General features: G+C 45.1%; 1 protein-coding gene across 8 annotated transcripts in view; it reads right to left on the bottom strand.

Moving 5' to 3' along the window:
• The window catches only part of LOC138969207 (copper-transporting ATPase 1-like), a 73,173-nt gene that overhangs the window by 29,505 nt on the left and 19,616 nt on the right, over window positions 1-24,052 (bottom strand). For all 8 annotated transcript variants that reach the window (XM_070341941.1, XM_070341945.1, XM_070341944.1 and 5 more), the window contains 9 exons: window positions 21,298-22,909; window positions 15,952-16,155; window positions 14,796-14,959; window positions 12,437-12,598; window positions 11,569-11,648; window positions 9,898-10,120; window positions 7,208-7,441; window positions 5,948-6,197; window positions 5,589-5,713 (listed from right to left, as the gene is read on the bottom strand). In XM_070341941.1, coding sequence (XP_070198042.1) covers window positions 5,589-5,713; window positions 5,948-6,197; window positions 7,208-7,441; window positions 9,898-10,120; window positions 11,569-11,648; window positions 12,437-12,598; window positions 14,796-14,959; window positions 15,952-16,155; window positions 21,298-22,909 — 3,054 coding nt within the window. The remainder of the gene's footprint in view (window positions 1-5,588; window positions 5,714-5,947; window positions 6,198-7,207; window positions 7,442-9,897; window positions 10,121-11,568; window positions 11,649-12,436; window positions 12,599-14,795; window positions 14,960-15,951; window positions 16,156-21,297; window positions 22,910-24,052) is intronic.

The raw sequence follows: 24,052 nt of genomic DNA, 5'->3' as shown, positions 1-24,052 counted from the left end.
GCCTGCGGGTCTCTGTGCGGGATGCCTGTTCTTGGCTGAACGAGCTCTCCCCGCACTAGATTTAGAGGGATCGGAACCCCTTTTGCCAGCAACAGCAGATCTGGAAACCACTGCTGGGAAGGCCACCAGGGGGCTACCAGCAGCAGGAGCTCCGGACGATCCAGCTCGGCCTTCCTCACCACTCTGCTGAGTAGAGGAAAGGGAGGATAAGCGTAGGCCTGAAGGCCGCTCCATGAGATCTCCAACGCATTGCTTGCCCAAGCTTCCGTGTCCGGAAAGGGAGACACGAAAATGGGAAGTCTCTTTGAAAATCTCGTTGCAAATAGATCGATCATGGGCTTCTCCACCTGTGCCCACAGGCGTTGGAGCGCCCCGTGAGTGATCGTCCATTCGGTGTGCAACACCTGAGAGGACCTGCTGAGCGCATCCGCCAGAGCGTTGAGCTTGCCCGGCAGGAACTCTGCTGAGATCATGATCCGATGCGAGTGGCACCACACCAGAACCTCGCACGCCCTGTCTGACAGGGAAAACGACCGAGCTCCTCCCTGCTTGTTGATGTAGGCAGCGACAGTGGTATTGTCCGTGTGCAACCGGACATGTCTGCCGCCCACCAGAGGGAGAAACGCAAGCAAACCGAGGGAAACAGCCTCCAACTCCAGGCGATTGATATGCCAAAGACGCTGGGCCTGAGTCCAAAGACCGGAGGCCGCCTGGCCCCCGATGTGGGCCCCCCACCCAGCCATAGACGCATCCGTAAACAGGTCTATGTCCGGAGGGGGCAGAGAGATGGGGACCCCCTGAGAGATCCAGTCTAGGTCCAGCCACCGAGCCGTCGCGTGACTGAACCATCCCTGCGTGGAGACGATTTTGTCCCAATCCTGCGAAGCCGGCTCCCAGAGAGAGCTGAGCGCAGCCTGGAAAGGCCTCTTGTACACCCTCCCTAAGGGAACCAGAGTTGCCATAGATTCCATTTGGCCCAGAATCGAGGTAAGGACCCTCACCGAAGCCTGCTGGCTGCCAGCCACGGCCGAAATGAGAGCATGAAGCTTCTGAATCCTCTCCTGCGTAGGCCGGACCGTCCAAGCGACAGTGTCGAACGCCATACCGAGGTAAACAAACCTCTGCGAGGGAGTCAATTCCGACTTCGCTTGGTTCACAGAGAACCCCAGGCTCAGAGCCCGGTTCAACACTACCTGAGTGTTCAAGAGGCACACTGATTGACTCTGACTCAGAATCAACCAGTCGTCGAGGTACGTCCGTAGACGAATACCTCTTTGCCTGATCAGCGCGGCCAACTGTCTGATCACCAAAGTGAAAACCCACGGGGCCAGGGACAGCCCGAAGGGCAGAGCCCTGAATTGAAAGATCCGATGACCCCAGCGGAACCGGAGCCACTTTCTGTCCACTTGATACATAAGGATATGAAAGTAGGCGTCCGTCAAATCCACCGAAGTCACCCAATCTCCCCGGCGTAGGGCCTCCCTGACCGAAGCTGGCGTTTCCATACGAAACTTGATCTTCCGCAGAAACTTGTTCAAGACCGAAAGATCGAGAACAGGCCTCCAGCGGCCCGACGCCTTGGGCACAACAAACAGGCGTCCGTAAAACCCCGGCGAAGAGTGATCCACAATCTCCTCTATAGCCTCCTTGGCCAAAAGAGACGTGATCTCTGTCTCTATGGCCGCTCTGGCCTCTGGGCTGGCCGGAAAACGAAAGGGAGGAGGAACCCTGGTCAAGGGAGCCTTTTCCCCCTCCCACAACAGCCGGAATCCCGATCGCACCACCCTCAAAATCCATTGGCTGTGCACTAACGCCTGCCACATGGAAATGGCCCTGGTGGGGCCCCCCGCCACCACAAAAGTGGGGGGAACAGGGGTGATGTGATCGGGAGAGCCTCATTGGGGGGAGGGCTTTCGAGCCCCACCCCTCCCCTTCCCGAACGAGGGTTTCTTAGGATAAGGAGCACCCTTAGCTGGTGCGCCCTTATCTCCCTGTTCCTTAGGACGAGAGGCGTTGGGCGGCTTCTTGCTCCAGAAAGGCTTAGAAGAAGACTGAGATTTCTTTGGGGTTTTAAACGAAATCCCAACGAGATGTCTGTCTTTAGCCTCCTGAACTTCCCGCTGCCTTGCATCCAGAGCTACTCTACCCAGGAGAGAGCCCTCAACAAAAGGCGAGGAACGAAGCGAGTCCACCGTGGACTGCTGGGAAAAGCCTGCTTGAGAAAGCAGCAAATCACGCCGTGAAAAGACAGCATGAGCATACAGCCTCGCTGAAATGCTCATCCTCTCAGAATTCACCATCCCCAAAGCAGCAAGAAGTATGGAGATGTCACTGGCTGAGGCGTCTTCCCTGAGTCTAAATGGCTCCAAAGAGCCAGCAACAGCTCGAGTAAGAGCTCGGAGCAAAGACTCTGCCATAGAAGCCAATTCAAGATCAAGACGCCCAATCTCCTCCAGAGAGGAGAGAGAAGCGTCCGAGAACGAGACCCCCTCCTTAGCCGAAGGTTGCTTTGGCAACAAGGCAAGCAACTCCGGCGGAATTGGCAAAGTTGCCCTCGGCAAAGCAAAAGTCTGAACAAAGTTCCTTGACTTCACGTTCCAGTCCAGCTTTTTCTGCACTAACGGCGAAAAAGCAGTGGCCTGCGCGTTAGACGCTAGCCATGGATCAGCTGAAGCAGGCGCTGTATCATGAGCATGCAACAAAGGGAAAGGAGTTGGCGACAGACCGCTGCCCTGGGGGGCCGGTCGAGCCAAAAGTTGCGACATGTGATAAGCCACGGCAGGCGATTCCACAAAACGAAACGATTGTGAACTCTCCTGCGAAGGCCGAAAATCATTCGCCGCGGATGGTGGAAAAGAGACATCCTGTCCTGAATCCACCACCCCCTCCGGAAAGTAACGAGCTGCCACACAAGCCGCTCTTCTCATGGCTTGCCTAAAGCCAAAAGGCAAGGCCACAAACTCCTCATCTTCCACAGAAGAATCCGAATCCCCAGCCTCTACAGTATCACTGTACACAGGAGGGGACACAGGAGTAACAAAAGCGTGACCCGATCCCGCTTGCCACCCACCATCCCCCCCCTGCCCCACCGGGGTAGAAGGGTAGACAGTAGGCACAGAGGCCCGCCAAGAAGGCGGGGGGAGGGGGCCACCCGACAAAGCCGCGCCAGGCCCATTGTTGGTAGACCGATGACCGGGCGCTTGGCCCCAACAGTCAAAACCGGTCTGGCCAGTCTGAGCTACCCCGCCCGCTGTATGCGGTGGGAGTTGGCTCGTAGCTGCAGCAAGCGAACCCTGCGAGGGGTAAGACTGAGTGAGAGGCGAGACCGTGAAAGGCCGCCCCCACCCGTCAACCTGCTGTAGTCCCGTTGCCCCACCACCCCACCACCCCTGCTGGGGAGAGGGGCGGCTGCTAGCAGTGGACAATAGCGGCACTGACTGGGACGCCAGTCCAACAGCGGACACCCGATCATGCCCGGCGGGCGAGAAAGGGTGAGCCGCTACACCAGCCCCCACCCAGTCCCGCCCAGTGGGTGGGAAAGAGTGAGAAGCCGACACAGCCCCCTGCCCCCAGTGGGACAAGGTGGGACCAAACCCAGGCTGTGACTTACCATGCCCCCTCTCTCCCTCTCCCGCAAGGGGAGAGAGCTGACTTCCCACTGCAGTGTTGCTAAAAGCAAGCTGAGCGGGAAGAGAAAGAGAGGAAGCAGACCCCCTCTCCTTACGGAGAGAGTGTTCGAGCGCAACCGCAGCACTACCAGAGGCAGAGAGGGAAGGCCCGAACTGGTCAGGTGCACCAAGCAAGTGCGCAGAAGAAATGGCCGCCCGGCCACCCCCCCCATCCGCTGGAGTCGCCATAGTCGACGACGACGACGACCCCAGCCGAGCCAGGGAGGAAGGATCCCCTACCGCCGGAGGCAGAGGAGGGACCCCAGAGCGAGACGCAAACTGTTGAGAAATAAAATCAAACAATTCGGACTTCAACGAGCCCAGGGCTGAAGGCCCCGGCTCCTCACCCCCATCAGGGGACGCGAGCTGTGAGCGAACGGAACCCGTCCTCGGAGGGATAGGAACATCAAACGAAGTGCTATTTGCCGGATCTTCTACCCGCATAATAGGCAAATCAACGCTCTTGGCTTTACCCTTAGCTTTAGCTTTCTTAACTGGGCTAAGAGTCTTGTCGCCTTCCAGTCTCGCACTCAGTTTAGCTTTGTTGTCGGCCATTTTAAGACCGGCGAAAACAGTCACCCAGAACAAAATTATCTGCGTGCGTGTTCAAAACAAAGCTATCAACATTTACATTCCAAAAGTACAAAGGAAAGATCTCACCAAAAGGTAGACGGACAGGTAGACCCCCAAGAACCGGCTAGTCTCACGGACGAGCAGGCATGTGAAGGCCAAAAGTGAGAGCGAAATTCGGACACGTCCACCGTGTGTTGTCGAAAGTCGAGAATGAACATGACGGATGCTAGCGCTCACGTGGTGCGCAGGGTGTTATGGGTAACCGAGCAAGGTCAGGCCATAGCAACGGCTATGGCGTCGCTTTTAGCTTGGTTACCACCCTACTAAGGGCAGGTAATTTGAGAGGTTTTTCGACATCTAGCATGTGGGACTAAAGTCAATGCATTCATAAGAATTGGAGTAAGAATATGTGATTAAATCCTTGTCATTCGACAACAGCTTTGTGATCTGAACTTGGAACACAAATATGATCTGCTGATACACACGATAACAACACTCCTCTAGATACAAAACAATAATCAAGGAACTCTCATGTTAAGTTTCATGATGATCGGTCCAGTAGTTTCTCAGAATCGCGTAATACACACACACACACACACACACACACCACACCCTCGTCTTGATTCCCCCCTCTACGTTAAAACATTTAGTCAAAACTTGACTAAATGTAAAAAGGAGTGAGTCTGAAATTGGAGGGAGGGGCGGGGGGGAGGGGGGGGGGGGGCTAGTACCATCCTTCCTGTGTGAACAATTGTGTACACAACCACAGACCTATTCAGGCTTTTACACAAAGTTAGAGCATCCTTTCACTTGATAACATATCAAAAATCAACAGTCCGACAGCTTTCTGTGCAGAGTGGAAATAGTTTGCTTCCAGAATTTTGCAGATTGACATAAAGCGTTGTCGGGGAACTTTAATTCTGCAAAACCAATCTCCTGACATCTTAAACTGTGGTCTGTTCGAGTTAGGTTTATCCATTAAATCCAGAGAGAGAGAGGGAGAGAGAGAGGGAGAGAGAGAGAGAGAGAGAGAGAGAGAGAGAGAGAGAGAGAGAGAGAGAGAGAGAGAGAGAGAGAGAGAGAGAGAGAGAGAGAGAGAGAGAGAGAGAGAGAGAGAGATCAATTAAAATTTCATTTTACGAGGGTTGTGGCATAAAGAGAGAGAGAGAGAGAGAGAGAGAGAGAGAGAGAGAGAGAGAGAGAGAGAGAGAGAGAGAGAGAGAGAGAGAGAGAGAGAGAGAGCGAGAGAGAGAGAGAGAGGCAGGCAGACAAACAGACAGACAGACAGACAGACAAACAGACAGACAGACAGACAAACAGACAAACAAACACAGACAGTGAACGTACCTTAGATGTCTGTGCTTCTTCCACCAGCTTGACAATCTGTGAGAGTGTGGTGTCGGCCCCAACGTGTGTTGCTTCCGTCAGCAGAGTGCCGTGCTGGTTGATACTGCCACCAATCACGGTGGACCCTGCAACAACATGGTAAACCACCCTCTAAATACACATACTCTAAACAAAATAAAAAATTCAATAGTCACAGTCAGACAAAATGTCTGCCGGGAACGTAGAAGAAGAAGAAAAGAAGAAGAAGACAAAATGTCTTCAGTCCACACAACAATAACAATTTAGAAAGATAATTTGAGACCCGACTTTCTCTGTCTAGAGACGGTTTTATTTTTCCACTGTAGTGTGACACAACCCACCTTCCTTTTTGGACACAGGCATGCTCTCCCCCGTGATGAGAGACTCGTCGCAGTTAGATTGACCGCTGACCACCTTGCCGTCGATGGGGATCTTGCCGCCCGGCACCACCTTGAGGATGTCACCGCGCTGCACCAGCTCCACACTGATGATCTTCTCCGACAGGATGGTGTTCTCCTTGTCCACCGTCACCAGCACCGCTTCTGATGGCTGTAGTGATAGCAGCTTGGCCAGGGCTTCGCTGGTCTTGCCCTGAAATGAATGAGCATTACATTGACTTCCGTGGCTGGGTGGCCGAGTGGTAACGCACTTGCGCTCGGAAGCGAGAGGTTGCGAGTTCGACCCTGGGTCAGGGCGTTAGCAATTTTCTCCCCCCTTTCCTAACCTAGGTGGTGGGTTCAAGTGCTAGTCTTTCGGATGAGACGAAAAACCGAGGTCCCTTCGTGTACACTACATTGGGGTGTGCACGTTAAAGATCCTACGATTGACAAAAGGGTCTTTCCAGGCAAAATTGGAAAGGCATAGATAAAAATGTCCACCAAAATACCCATGTGACTTGGAATAATACGCCGTGAAAAGTAGGATATGCGCCGAAATGGCTGCAATCTGCTGGCCGATGTGAATGCTTGATGTATTGTGTAAAAAATTCCATCTCACATGGCATAAATAAATCCCTGCACCTTGAATATGTGCGCGATATAAATTGCATAAAATAAAAAATAAAAAAATAAATAAATCCCTGCGCTTAGAACTGTACCCACGGAATATGCGCGATATAAGCCTCATATTGATTGATTGACTTCCCTGAAATTGTCGCTTTGTGAGTACAGTATGTGGATTCTTTTTTATAAGACCCTCCATTATACGACTCTCTTTACTACAAGACCTACACAGTCACAAATACACACATGCATGCACACTCATATGCACACACACAACAATGCACACCCATGCACGCACGCACACACACACACAAGCACACACACACACACACACACACACACACACACACATGCACACACACACACAACACACACACACACACACGCATACATGCACACACACACACACACGCATACATGCACACACAAGCACACACACGCACACACACACACACTTTCACAGTGACACACACACCCACTTCCATCTGAAATGGATTTTGTCATGCTGTCACTAAACTTACCTCCATTGTCAGACAAATGTTGACAGCTGTTTTAGTCATGGTAAGGATTTTTCTTGTTGTTCAAACCGTGAAATGTTACCTTAGCAATATGTTCCAGCCATCTGCCAAGGGAAATGAAGACCATCAACATAGGCGTGGTCTCAAAGAAAGTGATGGGTGAAACTCTCTCGTGCAGCCCCATGGCCACCAGAACCACAATCAAGGAATACAGGTAGGAGATGGTGGTTGCCAGGACAACCAGAACATCCATGTTGGTCGCTCCGTGTTTTATCGCCTTGTACGCTTGGACGTAGAAGTATCGTCCACCGATGAACTGCAACCACATGAACTCCAGAATTAGGTCTAGTTTCCTTTTCCTAAAGCCTGTTTTTTACTGGGCAAAATTGACTACGCGAAGTATACTTCGCAAAGCTGGCAGCACTGAATTTTCCGTAAAAAGACTTTGCGGAGTCAACTTTGGGCTCAATTAACCCCTTCACTGCCCAGCACGTACTAGATACGTGGTCATGTTTGGTTTGTCATACGCCCATACACGTACTAGGTACGTGGCATAATCAGCACTTTTCAGGACATTTTTGAAAACTAAATGGGAGGTAACCACTGTCCAACTTCTTGTAGGGGTTTAAACACAGTTCTTTCCCATTGACCGTTCAGATAAGTTAGTACCACGTGGTAAAAACATTTTTAGAAGTTTTTTTCCGATCTATAAGATTCAAAATGGCGGCCGAAAGTCGGACATCAACTCGTAGACCTGTTTTCAAATGATACAGTGTTCTGGAAGCTCTACAAGAAGTGATTTATGGATTACCACACAGAAGAATACTGTTATGGGCTGTAATGTGAGTACCTGATGTTTGACACCAGTTTTAGCTGTGTTTTCTGCGGTTTTACGTGCTGCAGTGTGTGTGTGAAAGTTTGGAAACTGTAATTTTTGACAAAAATGGTCATTATATTGATTTTTACTATAACAATCACAAACAAAGTCCAATGATCATGTTATCAGATAATAGCCAAGGGTGTAAGCAAACCACATGCCAAAGATCTAAGAGATATCTCAATAAATGATTGAGCAGTGAACAGATTAGTGAACCTACCGAAGAAAGCGAAATTTGCCCTGGCGCACAGCAATACCAAAATGCTGTTATACTGTGGCAGTGAAGGGGTTAAGGATGGCCTTTAACAATAAAAGAGCATGTATTTTAATTCATATTCATTACCATTTGCATATTCATTGCAATCAATAAAACATGTTTGTTTACAGCCAAATCTTCCTGTGAGATTTTTCTCCAGGAGAATATGATTTATACCTTTCCCCTACGATATTATATAAAAGGTATGAATCATATTCTCCAGGAAAAAATCTCATGGGAAGATTTGGCAGAAAATGAAAATGTTTTATTGATTGTAACGAATATATGCAAATGGTAATGAATATGAAAATACATGCTCTTTTTTGTCAGTACGGCAAGTCTTAAATATCATTCTTTTTTCAACACAGCGGTACATAAAAGATTTAAAACTCACCATTCTGACAAGAGATATGATTCATAACCCCGGCAACAGTTGTACATAAGAAGATGAACATGTAGTAATAATACAGATTTCATATTACAGGTACCCTCTATTATTATTACATGTCACAAGTGAGTGTTACGCTATTACAGCAAGATGAATCTTCAAACACTCAGCCCTAAAGTAACGGTTCTCCTGTGTGAAGCTGCTATTCCAATCCAAGTCAAATTATGTAACTTTTATGGCGACTTGAAATTCCTTGTTGATGGTGAGGGATCTTGAAAAGTAGGATATGCTCCGAAATGGCTGCGATCTGCTGGCCGATGTGAATGCGTGATGTATTGTGTAAAAAAATTCCATCTCACACGGCATAAATAAATCCCTGCGCCTTGAATATGTGCGCCATATAAATTGCATAAAAATTAAAAAAAATAAAAAAATAAAATCCCTGCGCTTAGAACTGTACCCACGGAATACGCGCGATATAAGCCTCATATTGATTGATTGATTGATCTTGTAAGTACTTCCAAGCCCCTCCTTATCCGTCACTGAATGAAAGGCACACGCCTTTACCCGTAAACAGTGAGACCATCTCTCATCCGGCAAGGCTTTTAAATGAGATAAGACCTTCCCTTATTTATTTATTTATTTATCAAGGAGATTTCTATAGCACATAACTAAAAGCACTATGCGCTTTACAATATCACTAGGTATAAGCACACGCAAACATACTCTGATTAAATAGAACTTAGCCTAACAAGACATACTAAGAACACTAAACATTTGAGTTCATACAAAAATAGAGAATTAAATTAAATACTGGACAAACGATTAAAATAAGCTTAAGGCCTACACCGACTACAATGGACTATTTCAAATACAAAAATTTAGTTAACTATAAGGCAGCGCATAAAACTCCATAATCCTAAGAAGGTCGAACAAATACCAAATTCCAACAGCCTGTGTGCTCTCTGTGCACAGCGGCCATTTTTTTTCATGAATTAATGTTGTAATATCCACTGGTGGCTTTTTAAAGAAATTAATTCATAAAAAATCTCCACTCACCACAGAAAGCAGTCAGGGTGGTTTTTTTAAAAAAAATTTTAATTTTTTTTTTATAAGCTTCCAAATGAAAGGATTGTCTTATCCCATGTAAAATCCTGGCCAGATCTGAGATGGTGAACGGAACACGGGAAGAAATGTGCCTTTAACCTCATGGGTCTCCTGTCTCCAGAGAATCCTGACAAACAACCTTACCTGCACAGGTGTGGCCAAGATAAACATGAGGAGATTTTCCAAGGACAAGCCATCAGCGATCATGAACTGAGGCTTGTGGGACTTCTTGTGGGGGCGGGTGGTGGTGGTGTTGCTGTGATCCTCCCCTCCCTCCTCCGAAGGTTTGTAGAAAAACATGAAGTAGATCATCACTATCATGGCTGGCAGCCCGAAGATCAGCGACAACAGGAACGACGTTCTCCATCTATCATGGAATGGGCACAAGTATTTATTTTGGTTGTTGTTGTATCCTTGAAAATACCTGTTCATTATCATATGGAGAAAAAAAAGTTTCAAAACAGTCACTTTTTTTCTGCAATTTTTAAAAAGGTACAGTACATGTATTGTAGCTTTGCTTGAAACAGTCAACCCTCTACCTATAGACCATGTTTCGTAAGATTTTCTCTTCAAAAAGTCTGTAAATCTACATCCACTTTTATTATCCCTCTTTCTCATTCAGAAGTATGCAAGCATCATAAGTTTTCTACGTTCTGTGACTGAGGCGGTTATCAGAAACGACGTTGCTTCTAGACAGAGTATGGCTATACCTATATACAGTGGAGTCCGGGTACAACGAATCTCAAGGGAGATACATTTTAGTTCGTTATATCAGTAATTCGCTGTAGAGTTTTCAACCCTAAATGGCCTTAAGACAAGTTTTCCCACTCACCTTCAAATGATCGTCCCATCGATCTTTCCTTGGAGAGTACAATCTCTGCATGTTTTCAACAGCTTCATAATATAATCCATAGAGGCATAGTTCAAATGTTCACTTTACTGTCACAATTTTAGAAGTAAAATTTAAAAAGTCGTGTAAAAGCATGTACATGTACATTCTGATCAATCTCCGATTTCATGGTGTCCACCAGTTCTGGTGCATGTACTACCCTGGCCAAGTTTCCTCTCAAGACATCAAAGAGACCGCCCCATAGGTTAAACTCCCCATATGTTAAACTCGTCACTGACCCGGGTGCAGGAAGTGTTTCCTCTCTCATATGAAAGGGGAACCACCTCTCATTGCTAAAACTGGGTCAATGACCCGTGGGAAGAAGGTCAGTGTCTATAAACAAGGCCACCCAGCTATCACAATGGACCTGCCCTTGTAGCCTTGTGACTTTTTAGAGCACAGTCATAGCTTAGCAGCTGATTGGAATAGTGAAAACACAGCGGTGGTGGCTGTTCCGTGCACCTCCCGCTGTTTGTTCAGAGTTCGCTCATCACGCGATGTGCACTTGTGTTTGTGTATTTTTGTCTTTGGAGACAATTATTGACATCAGTTCGTTGTAGCCTTGTGACTTTTAGAGACAAAACGGCTCTGGGGCGATGAAAACGTGTTTGTTATAAGAGGGGTTCGTTATGCAAATGAGTTCAAAAGGTTCGTTGTAGCCGGAAAGTAACAAGTAAGAAATAGAAGGCTGTCTGCCGGGAAATCAATGGCAGTTCGTTAAAAGCGGGATTTCGTTATACCCAGGTTCGTTATAGCTGGACTCCACTGTATATGGCAGGGTGAAGGAAAATGGCCCCTACACATAATATTCCACTTTGGAACACAAGAGTTACCATCTCTGTACCACGTGGCCTTGCCAAGTGCTCAGCAGCACCACCAACAACAACATCAACAAATGATGTTGCAAAGATGGTGCTAGTGCTTACCGTTTGATATCATCCCTGTGATCGTAGCGAGCGGCCTTCTTGTCATCATCTGTCATTAGGTACGCCTCAAACCCCATATCCTGCAAGCAGCAAACATACAAGTTACACCTGAGTATATACATAAAGCAACATACATTCATGCATAAGTTAATTTGAATGGTCTAGTTGTCAGCCATAAAACAATTTTTTTTCTGATTGAGATAATCAATCAATTATTACTGTATTGCATTGCTTTGTATTGTATTGGTTACATGTTTCAAACAATAAGTCCCTCTTTTTTGCACCTAGGATGAGGTGCACAAACCGAAAGTCCCAAGGTGCCACCCAAACGTGAGAGAACAAACCACGAGTTCTGATTCGTCAAAATCACAACACATCTCAGTTTCACCCAGTCCAACAGGGCGGGGATGTAGCTCAGTCGGTAGCGCGCTGGATTTGTATCCAGTTTGCCGCTGTCAGCGTGAGTTCGTCCCCACGTTTGGCGATAGATTTATTTCTCAGAGTCAACTTTGTGTGCAGACTCTCCTCGGTGTCCGAACACCCCCGTGTGTACACACAAGCACAAGACCAAGTGCACACGAAAAAGATCCTGTAATCCATGTCAGAGTTCGGTGGGTTATAGAAACACGAAAATACCCAGCATGCTTCCTCCGAAAGCGGCGTATGGCTGCCTAAATGGCGGGGTAAAAACGGTCATACACGTAAAAGCCGTGGGAGTTTCAGCCCATGAACGAACAAACAAACAAACAAACCCAGTCCAACACTGCGGGTGGCTCCTGTTTTGGTGGTAACTTTGTCGTGCACCTTAGCCCTCATCTCCAAATCAACTTTACTCTCCTCTGTACTCAAAGCGGTAGACAGCGCTTACCTTAATGGCGTCAATGATGTCTCTGGGCCCGCAGATCTCGGTGTCAAAGGTGAACTTTCCAGAAGAGGTGGCTAAAGCAACAGACGCCGTCAGAAGACCATGGCGTTTTAACAAATTGCTCTGGATCAGGTGAACACATGATGCGCACGTCATGCCTGTGATCTGTAAAAGAAAAAAAGAAAAAATCTGTAATATAGAATGCTTTACACCCCCTCCCTTTTTAGACCTCCAAAATTCTGAAACAAGAAGGGCAAAGCCCATACGACTCACATGCTTTACACATTTTTCCTACCAAAATACATGTGACCTTGACCCAAGGTCAAGGTCATCCAAGGTCATGCAACACAAAGCTGTTAATTCAAGACATAGGAAGTACAATGGTGCTTATTGGCTCTTTCTACCATGAGATATGGTCACTTTTAGTGGTTCACTACCTTATTTTGGTCACATTTCATAAGGGTCAAAGTGACCTTGACCTTGATCATATGTGACCAAATGTGTCTCATGATGAAAGCATAACATGTGCCCCACATAATTTTTAAGTTTGAAACAGTTATCTTCCATAGTTCAGGGTCAAGGTCACTTCAAAATATGTATACAATCCAACTTTGAAGAGCTCCTGTGACCTTGACCTTGAAGCAAGGTAAACCAAACTGGTATCAAAAGATGGGGCTTACTTTGCCCTATATATCATATATAGGTGAGGTATTCAATCTCAAAAACTTCAGAGAAAATGTGAAAAATGTGAAAAATAGCCGTTTTTTAGGCAACATTTATGGCCCCTGCGACCTTGACCTTGAAGCAAGGTCAAGATGCTATGTATGTTTTTTGGGGCCTTGTCATCATACACCATCTTGCCAAATTTGGTACTGATAGACTGAATAGTGTCCAAGAAATATCCAACGTTAAAGTTTTCCGGACGTCCGGACGGACGGACGGACGGACGACTCGGGTGAGTACATAGACTCACTTTTGCTTCGCATGTGAGTCAAAAATCAGGTCTTATAAAGAAGGCAGTCTGAAATTGGAGGTAGATTTTCAGAGGTAATGAAGAGAAAATCTGAAAAAAACGGCCTTAATAAATGGAAGGTCTTTAATCTGGGTGTTGTAACAGTAACATTGCAATTATGACACTGCCCTGCCAGGGGAATATTTTTAGAAGTAGTATACACAATGCACCTAGGTTGCACTGCACTCTTTGATAGCACCTCAAAAACGTTCTCCATGCTTTAACACAAGCAGTCACATGAGATACTGAAATCTCCATTTTTATGTGAAATTAATAATATTGATCAAAGCTGTGGTTTACAAGTACTTTTCGTTTTCAGTGCTGATTTTTGACAAACAAATACACAAAAACCCTTCAGCTGGTGCTTTGAAATGTACGAAGAAACACAAATTCATGTACAAATGACATGTACAATTTCAAAACAAAACAAGAAGAGCAAACGCTCGATCGAGTCACTTTCGCAGTTCTGAATATTATATGAGGCATCAGATGGACAGGAAGAAATTGCTATTCACAACACAATACAGATGTAAATAATTTGATGTAAAGAATAATCCTATAAAGTTTGAATCAAATCCGATGAATAGTTTCAGAGATATGATATTTCAATTTTTTTTCCTTCAAGACATACCTGTGACCTTGAAAAAGGTCAAAGGTCACCAAAGCAGACGTCAAAGTGTAGAGGTCACTGGGAGTCACGTTCACATAAAATTTGAGCCCGGTCACTTTTATAGTTTCCGAGAAAAGCCCAACGTTAAGTTGTGTGTTGCCGAACAGAAAAGGCTAGTTATCTCCCTTGTTTTTCTGATAACGTTCGTAAAAGGCTACAGATGTAAATACTTTGATGTAAAGAATAATCCTACAAAGTTTCAATCACATCCGATGAACTTTGTCAAAGATATAAAATGTCTAATTTTTCCTTTGACGCTGACCTGCGACCTTGAAAAAGGTCAAAGGTCAACGAAACCATCGTTAAAGTGTAGAGGTCATTGGAGGTCACGACTAAACAAAATATGAGCCGGATCGCTTTGATAGTTTCCGAGAAAAGTCCAACGTTAAGGTGGTGTCTACGGACGGCCGGCCGGCCGGATGGCCGGCCGGACAGACTAACACTGACCGATTACATAGAGTCACTTTTTCTCAAGTGACTCAAAAATGACATGTAGAATTTAAAAAAAAAATTCTTTCCATACCATCCCGAAGAAGGCAGTAACATGCCAAAATATTGATATAGATATAAACGTACCTAACTTGGTTACTGGTGTGTTTTATTTTTATTTTTATTTAAATGTACAAATGACACGTCCGATGAGTTGTAATGCATGCAAGCAAATTTGTCCGAAAACTCACTGTTAGTTCCACAGTGCCTTGTCCCAGTCCCTCTGCCTCGTTGACCTTGGCGTTGAAGCCAATGTCGGAGACTGCGTTGGCGATTTGTGAGGGAAGGATGTAGGCGGGGTCAAACTTGACCTCTGCCCTCTGTGCCATCAGGGACACCAGGATACTTTTCACGCCTGAAGGTCAACAGATACTGTAACTTATAATGTTGGTTTTTTTTTAACGACCCTTCAACCTTCTTCTTCTTCTTCTGCGTTCGTGGGCTGAAACTCCCACGTACACTCGTGTGTTTTGCACGAGTGGAATTTTACGTGTATGACCGTTTTTTACCCCGCCATTTAGGCAGCCATACGCCGTTTTCGGAGGAAGCATGCTGGGTATTTTCGTGTTTCTATAACCCACCGAACTCTGACATGGATTACAGGATCTTTTTCGTGCGCACTTGGTCATGTGCTTGCGTGTACACACAGGGGTGTTCGGACACCGAGGAGAGTCTGCACACAAAGTTGACTCTGAGAAATAAATCTCTCGCCGAACGTGGGGACGAACTCACGCTGACAGCGGCCAACTGGATACAAATCCAGCGAGCTACATCCCCGCCCTCCCCTTCAACCGATATGGCTATTCGGAACAGATGCTAGTTTGTTTCCTTTCTCAGTTCGCTGTGACAGTGGAACCCCCCTTTTAATTAGGACCTCCAAACATCTGAAACAATCAGGTCTTAAAAAGAAGAGAGCTATAAAATGGGGGTACATTTACACAGGTTATCAATTGAAAGTCTAAGAAAACAGGGTCTTCAAAGGGAGGAAGTCTTAAATGGGGGGGTCTTAAAACTTAAAAGCCCGGTTTTCCACAGTACTGTACGTAAAAAACTACTCCTCAGCTAACTGCTTTAAGCCTTTATAGACACAACACCATGCTTTCCAGCTACTGTTATGAATTACTGCCGCTTCTTTTTAATAGACACCATACCATGCATTCAGTTAACTGTAACGAATTACTGCAGCCATTATCTAACAGACACAAAGACACAATACCATACCATCGCCTTACTTAGGGGTGGGATGGAGAGGGGGGGGGGGGGGGGGCGGGAGTGACTCAGACCTCTTCAAAGTCAGCGCTTGTTTTTAAACGAATTTCATCCTACATGTACTTCATTTCCCCCTACCTTCAATTTTATTGATGTTTCTCTCGATGTTGGCGACGCAGGATGCACAGGTCATGCCCTTGATGGTGAGGAAGCATTTCTCGAATTCACCGGCCTCGTCCACTTTTTTGTTGAAGTGTACAGCGCCAGTGCTGCTCATTTGAACCGCACTCGCAGAATGAGCAATTGTCTTTCCCTGGTCTCCCCTGTCCTGTTTGAGGCCATCTGGAATATAATGCAGTATGATGGTTGTCATTATGTGTCGGGAGGGGGGAGGCTGATTGGTGGTTTAGGTTACATGTGGATGGGGAGTAATTGTATGTGTGTGTGTGTGTGTGTGTGTCTGTGTGTGTGTGTGTCTGTGTGTGTGTGTCTGTGTGTTTGTGTGTGTCTGTCTGTGTGTGCGTGTGTGCGTGCGTGCGTGCGTGCATGCGTGCGTGTGTGTGTTACTGTTTGTGTGTTACTGTTTGTGTGTGATGTGTGTTGTGCACATGCTTCTGTTTTTCTGTTTTCCCACTTTGACTACTCCTAATCTTACACCCAAAATCAGATCTCTCCTATCTCCTACAAATATGTGTACACACACCCACACCCACACCCACACACACAATAAGGAAGAGACTATTAGCAGCCGAGAATGGTATTTTGATGTTTCACCTCAATGAATGAGGCACTAACTCCTACTTCTTCTTCTTCAGTGTTTGACGGCTACCAGCTCCTACATTTACATAAATTTACATTTTCTCAAATCAATGCAGGGCACAGATGTTAAACCTTTACTATCTAAATAATCCTGATTCTTGACCTGAAGCAGCAAGAATCACCAGCAAGTAATCAACGTGACTCACACTTACCTCGACATTTGTGACACCCAGCAAGTTTTCTTTTTCGTACTTCATTACCACCAATAGCTGTTACTAACACTGATACAAAGTTTTTCAACTGAATTCTTCCTGCAGTGGGCATTTTCAAAATTATGATGCACTACTGTACTTTTTTCACAGTCATGAGTCCTTGCACTTTCTTCTGCACTCCAAATCTGAAACCAATCCCACTTTCCTACAGGCCTAGCCTAACTGCCCCCACTTACACACAACCTTCAACTGTTCAATTATGTGTCATTATAATTCAGGAGGACCAGATGGTGGGAACAGAACTCATTGATTCAAACACAAATGTCTGAAGAACAATGAAGATAACACATATTGATAATAAATATGATAGCATGCAGCAGAGCAAGCTAGTACAGGTCAACCTCAGCTATAACCTAGCCTAAAGTCTGCCCAATAAAAGGTCCTGAAATTAAGCATGGTTCAGCATTTTACTTGAACATTTGTGACTCGGCCGCTCCAATGAAAGGATAACAAAGTCGCTGAGGCCAAACAGAGATAACAGCAATAAACCTGAGTGAGGTTTTATTTCACTGCAGACGCGAAACAAGCACCCTTTAACTCCCAAATCATTGTTTTTTTCTTTGCTTTTGGGTTTAAATTTAAATCAAATTTCATGTTCATTTTTTGTGATGCATATATATTAATATATTGAAAAAAAGTTTACATCTAATCATGATCAGTCACTTTCAGGGTTTATAGAAGTTAAACTAAAAACCCTGTTCGGGATTTTTTGCAAATTTACTCCTGTTACCTTCATACCTGCTTTTCTCAAAATTCTTTCTTTCTTTATTTGGTGTTTAACGTCGTTTTCAACCGTTCAAGGTTATATCGCGACGGGGAAAGGGGGGAGATGGGATAGAGCCACTTGTTAATTGTTTCTTGTTCACAAAAGCACTAATCAAAAAATTGCTCCAGGGGCTAATGCAACGTAGTACAATATATGACCTTACTGGGAGAATGCAAGTTTCCAACTGGTACAAAGGACTTAACATTTCTTACATACTGCTTGACTAAAATCTTTACAAACATTGACTATATTCTATACAAGAAACACTTAACAAGGGTAAAAGGAGAAACAGAATCCGTTAGTCGCCTCTTACGACATGCTGGGGAGCATCGGGTAAATTCTTCCCCCTAACCCGCGGTTTTCTTCTCTCAAAATGGCCGCTAGAGTTTTAGCAAACTTTAAATCGCGTGCTATATATCATCAATGCTAAACAATAGACACTTGTAGTACAGACCATCTGAAAGCTGGTTATCTTCTCTTTTAAGGGATATATATTACAGTTTATACCAAAAAGTCCAATTGTCAAAAACGACACAATTTGTTATCCTTTTGTGGGAGTGGGTCACATTTACTGTGAGTCAAGGGCCTAGATATTTCTTGTAAATTAACTGCAGAGAGAAGGTAATATTTTTCTTGTGAACAATGATTTCGATGATTTTCTTTGAAGGAAGCAAATTATTTTACCGTGTCTTTCTTGTCAGTATTTATATAATCTTCTTCTTCTTCTTCTGCGTTCGATGAGTATTTATATAATGTAATCTATAAAGTATAGATTTTGTGTGTTGACATCAGCCTTTTATTTTTCTGGAACGTCAAGCTAACTTCACTTACATCCTTTTGTAGACAGCTTTTAATCTTACAACAATAAGTTTAAAACAGCCTTTATCTTCTGAGGACAAATCTTCAACAAAGATGAGCATTTTAAGTATACCTAAGTATACCTAAGTATCAGAGGGACGATCATGGTGGCCGCTGTCTTTCAGTCGCAGCTGATCATATCTGGAACAAACTCCCTTTGTCTCTACGTCTCAGTCCATCTCTGCCTTCTTTCAAAGCAAATCTCAAGACTCACCTCTTCAGAGAAGCATTCTATGATGATGTAGTTGTCGCGACCCTGTGAATGTGCACTTTCGGATGAACAATGTTTACTGTGTGTGTGTGTGTGTGTGTGTGTGTGTGTGTGTGTGTGTATGTGTGTGTGTGTGTGTGTGTGTGTGTGTGTGTGTGTGTGTGTGTGTGTGGACATGTGTGGGTGGGTGGGTGTGTGTGTGTGTGTGTGTGTGTGTGTGTGTGTGTGTGTGTGTGTGCATTATAATTGTTGTGTATACTGGGAGTTCGTTCCTGTAAGAGCCTCTGGATTTTTGTAACATTTATGTTTTGTTTTTGGTTTTTGTTGTAAAGTGTTTAAATTTATGATTGTGTTCTATTCCGTCAATGGCGTCATTCTGGTAATGATGTTGTTATTGCTTTTGTAAAGCGCTTTGTGTGTTCGAAAGCGCTATAGAAATCACCATTATTATTTTATTATTATCATTAATCTTACGGTTGCATTAACTTACAACAAGAAGTTTCAAACAGCCTTTATCTTCTGAGGACAATTACACCTTCAACAAATACAACCACCATGAAAGTTGGTCCAAGTTCTGATAAAAAAAATATTCTGTGTTACTGCATTAAGGTGGGGTGGACTGGCCAAGTGATCGAAATAGTAATAATAATGGCTCAGGCAATAAATTGAGAGTTTAGGAGAGAAAAAACTTTCCCCTGAATAGGACAATATATTATGCTACTTTCTTTGCTTTCAGAGGCAAGGGAGGCTGCGAACCAACAGACTGTGCTGTTATTGGCTGTGTCAGAGCTGAGTGCACAACAATTAACGACATGGAAACAGCTGGGGCTTTATAAATTTGTATTGAGCTGTAATACTCCCTGCCTTGCTTCAAGTATTCTGTGGAAACATCTGCCTCTCTCACACAGCAAGCAAAATATGCTTTGACCAGAATTTGTTTGGGTAAAATCTATCTTTTAATCATTTCTTTAGTTTTGCAACGTTTAACGGGGACACTAATAATTAAAGGCACAGTATTAGCCTCTTGTAAACCATCACAGATACTGTCAGGCTTTTACACACAGTACAAACACCCTTCCATTTGAACGCTCACCGAACGGGAACATCCTAGGTGCCCTACGTAAAGAGCGAGCAATTTTCAAAGAATTAATTTTGCGGATTGTCTCCTCACACAATCGGACCGTGGTGCGTTTTGGCGCTAGACCTAACTTTCAAAATCTAAATAATAAATTGACAGCTTGTTACACAAACATTCTTAAATCATAAAAGAATTCTTTTTTCATCAAGACAAGATCAGTACAATTCGAAGATTTGAAAGTTTGAAAAAAGAAAAGCCCGAAAGCAGGGTCACGCAAGGTCGTGGTTCTCGTAGCAGACGACAGTTTATGCCTACCGCCAGTTCCTCTTAACAGTCAAAAGCCATCGCTAGAGTTCTTGTGAACCACAGCCGTTTGTTTCGTGCATAGTCAGAGGTACATAATAACGTGCTATTGCAGATAAGCTCACAGCGAATTACAAACTGACGACAACATTGTGAAAAAGGGAAACTGGATCACATGGGTTCACAATGGCTCAGGGGTAAGATAAACCACGCAAAAATAAATTCTTTGAAAATTGCTCGCTCTATACGGAGGGCACCTAAGATGTTCTCAAGCGGTGAGTGTTTAAATGAAAGGGTGTTTGTACTGTGTGTAAAATCCTAACAGTATCTCTGATGGTTTACGGGAGGCAGTACTGTGCCTTTAAACACACACATTTATGAAACAGACAGGTATGCACGAACACACGCAGTTTTTTTACACACACACACACTCACGTTTCTGCATTTACAAGTCTGCAGTGGACACAAGGGCTTGTATTGTACTACACTGTGCAAACAAAATTATTGCACCCATTTTCGTACCCCAACTAAAACATTCATTCCTGTGTCATTTCATTCAAACGTTATACATGTATACATGTAATGATGTATATATATGCCATAAAAGGCCCTCCACTTGGCTATCTGCCACACTTTTCGGATCAAAGATTTCTGTTAGTGTTATAAGTATTTTTCGACTGCCACCGAAGTAAGGGCGCAACTTGGCAACTTTTACATACAAGGAGAAAGTCAAATCAACTATCTATCCCGAACAGGTTGTTTTGTTTTGCTATCTAAGTATCTTGCATATCTCTTGTGTTATGTAATTTTTTGGATGTAAGCAGGAGAAGACATTTTCCGGAAGACTGCATATCATCTCAACAAATATATAGATCTGTAACGAACGCAAAATTTTACCGGACGTACGTCTGAAATACAGCGCTTTTTCTTATTTTACCTCTCAAAATGGGCGCAAAAACCTCTCGTTTTCTACTGCTCGTGTGCTCCACACCTCCATCAGTGGAAATGACATAACACAAGAGACACGCAAGATAGCATACTGTGTATTGCAATCTTATGAAGAACTAGCTGTAAATAACGTGTTTGCAGACCTAATGGACACCTTCTGTTGTACCTCTGGCTATCATCTTTACAGCAACAACAAAAATACTTGTCATGATAGGCCACCTGCAAAGTAGGGACACTATAGGCTGGCCCTAAAAGGGTGTCCTTTCATTGGAGATAGCACTGTACTCACCTTGCACAGCACAGTCGAATCCCATGTCATCGATGGCTTCAGCCAGCATCTTAGGCGTGGCACTGCTGGGGTCGTACATTATTGTCCCCGTCTCATCAGACAGCGACACATGGATACTCTTGACAGCCGGGTGTTCCGACAGTTTGCCCTCGATGGTGTTGACGCAGGACTGGCAGGTCATGCCCTTGATGGATACGACCACTGTCTGTGTTTCTGTCCCCGCTGCGTCTCCAAGAGAAAACGCTCTGTATCCCATGTCAGAAATCATTCGCCCGATCTGGGCGGGAGTCACCACTGCGGGGTCAAAATCCACCTGACAGTTCTTGTCAGCGAGAGACACTTTGATGCTGAAGATGCCCGCTGAATTGCCCATGTTGCTTTCAATCTTTTTCACGCATGACTGGCAGGTCATTCCCTCGATGCTGATGGTGCAAGTCTGAGTGGCGTTGCTCGAACGGTTGAGATTGGCCAGCTGGTCACCCATGGGAAAGTCATGCTGGGCCACTGCAGCGTCAAACCCCATGTCATCAATCATTTCAGCGATCTTCGCTGGATCCGTGACCTTGCTGTCATAGGTCACCACGCCATTAGAGTCTGTCAAGGACACTTTGATGTTGAGGATGCCTGGCTGAGCACCGATGTTGGACTCAATGTTCTTCACACATGAGTTGCACGTCATGCCCTGAATGCTGATGACACAAGACTTGCGTCCGTTCCCTCCTGCCTTCCTGGCGGCAATCTGGGCAAACTCATCGTCACTCAGGCTCTCATCCTCCTGCTGAGCCACCTTAGCGTCAAAGCCCATGTCGTCAATCATTTCAGCGATCTCAGCCGCCTTCACGATCTGAGGGTCGTAGGTCACCACACCGTTCTGGTCAGCCAAGGACACCTTGATGGCCTTGACCCCTGGTTTGTCGCTGATGTTGGACTCAATGTTCTTCACGCAAGAGTTACACGTCATTCCTCCAATGCTGATCACACACTGCCTGCTGCTGCCTGGCGTCTTATTCCGAGTTGCAATTTCCGCAAATTCATCGTCACTGAGAGAAGCATCAAAGCCCATATCATCAATCTGTTCACAAATCTGCCGGGCAGATATCAGGCAGGGATTGAACCGTACGATGGCCTGGTTGTCGGGCAAGCTGACTCGAATGCTGCTGATGCCCTGCTTGCTTCCCATGGTGCCCTCGATGGTGCGTACGCAGGACTGGCAGGTCATGCCCTCCACTCGAATCACTCTTGTTTGTTCCCCAGAGTCCCCTCCCAAAGCCACCTTGGCGTCGAATCCCATGTTACTGATCCCTTCCGCCACGGCGCTGGCTGACGTCTGGGACGCGTCGAAGACCACCAGGGCCTGCTTGTTCTCCAGCGACACGTGGATGTCCTTGACCCCGTCAAGGTGTGAGATGTTGCCCTCAATGTTGCGCACACACGACTGGCAGGTCATGCCGTCAACGTCGATGGCCACCTTCTGTGAGGCGGCGTCTCCAGACTGCTGAATGTCCATGATGGTGGCTGAGAACGCGCGGTCTTCCAGCACACCCAGCAAGATCGGGGGGTTGGTCTCTGTGGGCCTGTACCTCACACGCGCCTCTCTCGTCTCATACTGCACCTGCAATATGGCAGGAAAAGAGATGAAACCTTGTGTACCCTTAGAAATGATTTCTGTAGTAAGAACGTTAATACAGTGCACCGCCGCCCCCCCCCCCCCCCTTCCCTCTTCTTCTCCTCTCCGTTCAACAAGACAGAAAGTGTGAGAGCGTACAAAATATGGCGAAATCGTATGGGTTCCCAGGTCTGGGAGTTCCACTGTATAAGTTTCAAACCAATAACTCACCAATACCATGCCAGTGGACATAGCAAAGAGATCAATGATACATCATCATTAAAACGATGTTAAGACTGAGAGAATTGACCTAGGGCCAATATGACACCAGCAATATGACGACAAAATAAACTGCTGCATGGCAGAAATATGATCCTGTTTTATCCAACAGTCCAATTAATTTATCACAATATCAGTCATGAGACATCAGCACTGACGACAGAACAAGTCGTTAACTGTAATGCGACACTTTAGACACTGATATGCAAAGAAATGATTGTGTTGTGTATCCTTTCAATTACACCATGAATAGACAGAAACTGAACAAAGAGAAAATAAGTGACTGTGTCACTGTCAGCAAATATGAGAACATTCAAGTTTGAATATATATATATTTGACACAGACAATGTCAGGATTTGAAAACACTAGAAGGTATAATTTATGAGGTTTCCTGAAGCATGTGTGCATATCTGTATGTGCAACATTGTAAACGTATACAAACAATAATTCTATAAAAGACCAAGAGGTGAAATAAGTCACAGACTGAGTGAATTATAATGAGTTTTCAACAACTACAAAAACAAAAAATATGGAAAAATAAAATAAAGCTATGACTACATGTACATGCATGAAACAGGACTAACAAGGAACAAAGCAACCCAATAAGTAACCCGAATCATGAACACTAGCGTATGTTTAAACAGATGTACTCTGATGCTGGTACAATAGATGAATTTTGCTCTGTCAGGTTTGTATGGTTTATAGAAGATTGAGTACCCCTGCCCGTCGAACGCTGAAGAAGAAGAAGAAGAAGAATACGGTCCCCTGCCGAAACCTCTGACAAACATTGGAGGGGCCAATCACTAGTAAGGGATGTGTCGGAAACACACTAGGCTCCTTTCCACATGTTTCCGACACACCCCTTGCTA

The sequence above is a fragment of the Littorina saxatilis genome, linkage group LG6, assembly GCF_037325665.1.
Source record: "Littorina saxatilis isolate snail1 linkage group LG6, US_GU_Lsax_2.0, whole genome shotgun sequence".
Taxonomy (NCBI): Eukaryota; Metazoa; Mollusca; class Gastropoda; order Littorinimorpha; family Littorinidae; genus Littorina; species Littorina saxatilis.
The sequence above is the reverse complement of the archived record's forward strand: the minus strand, read 5'-3'. Positions and strand labels throughout refer to the sequence as shown.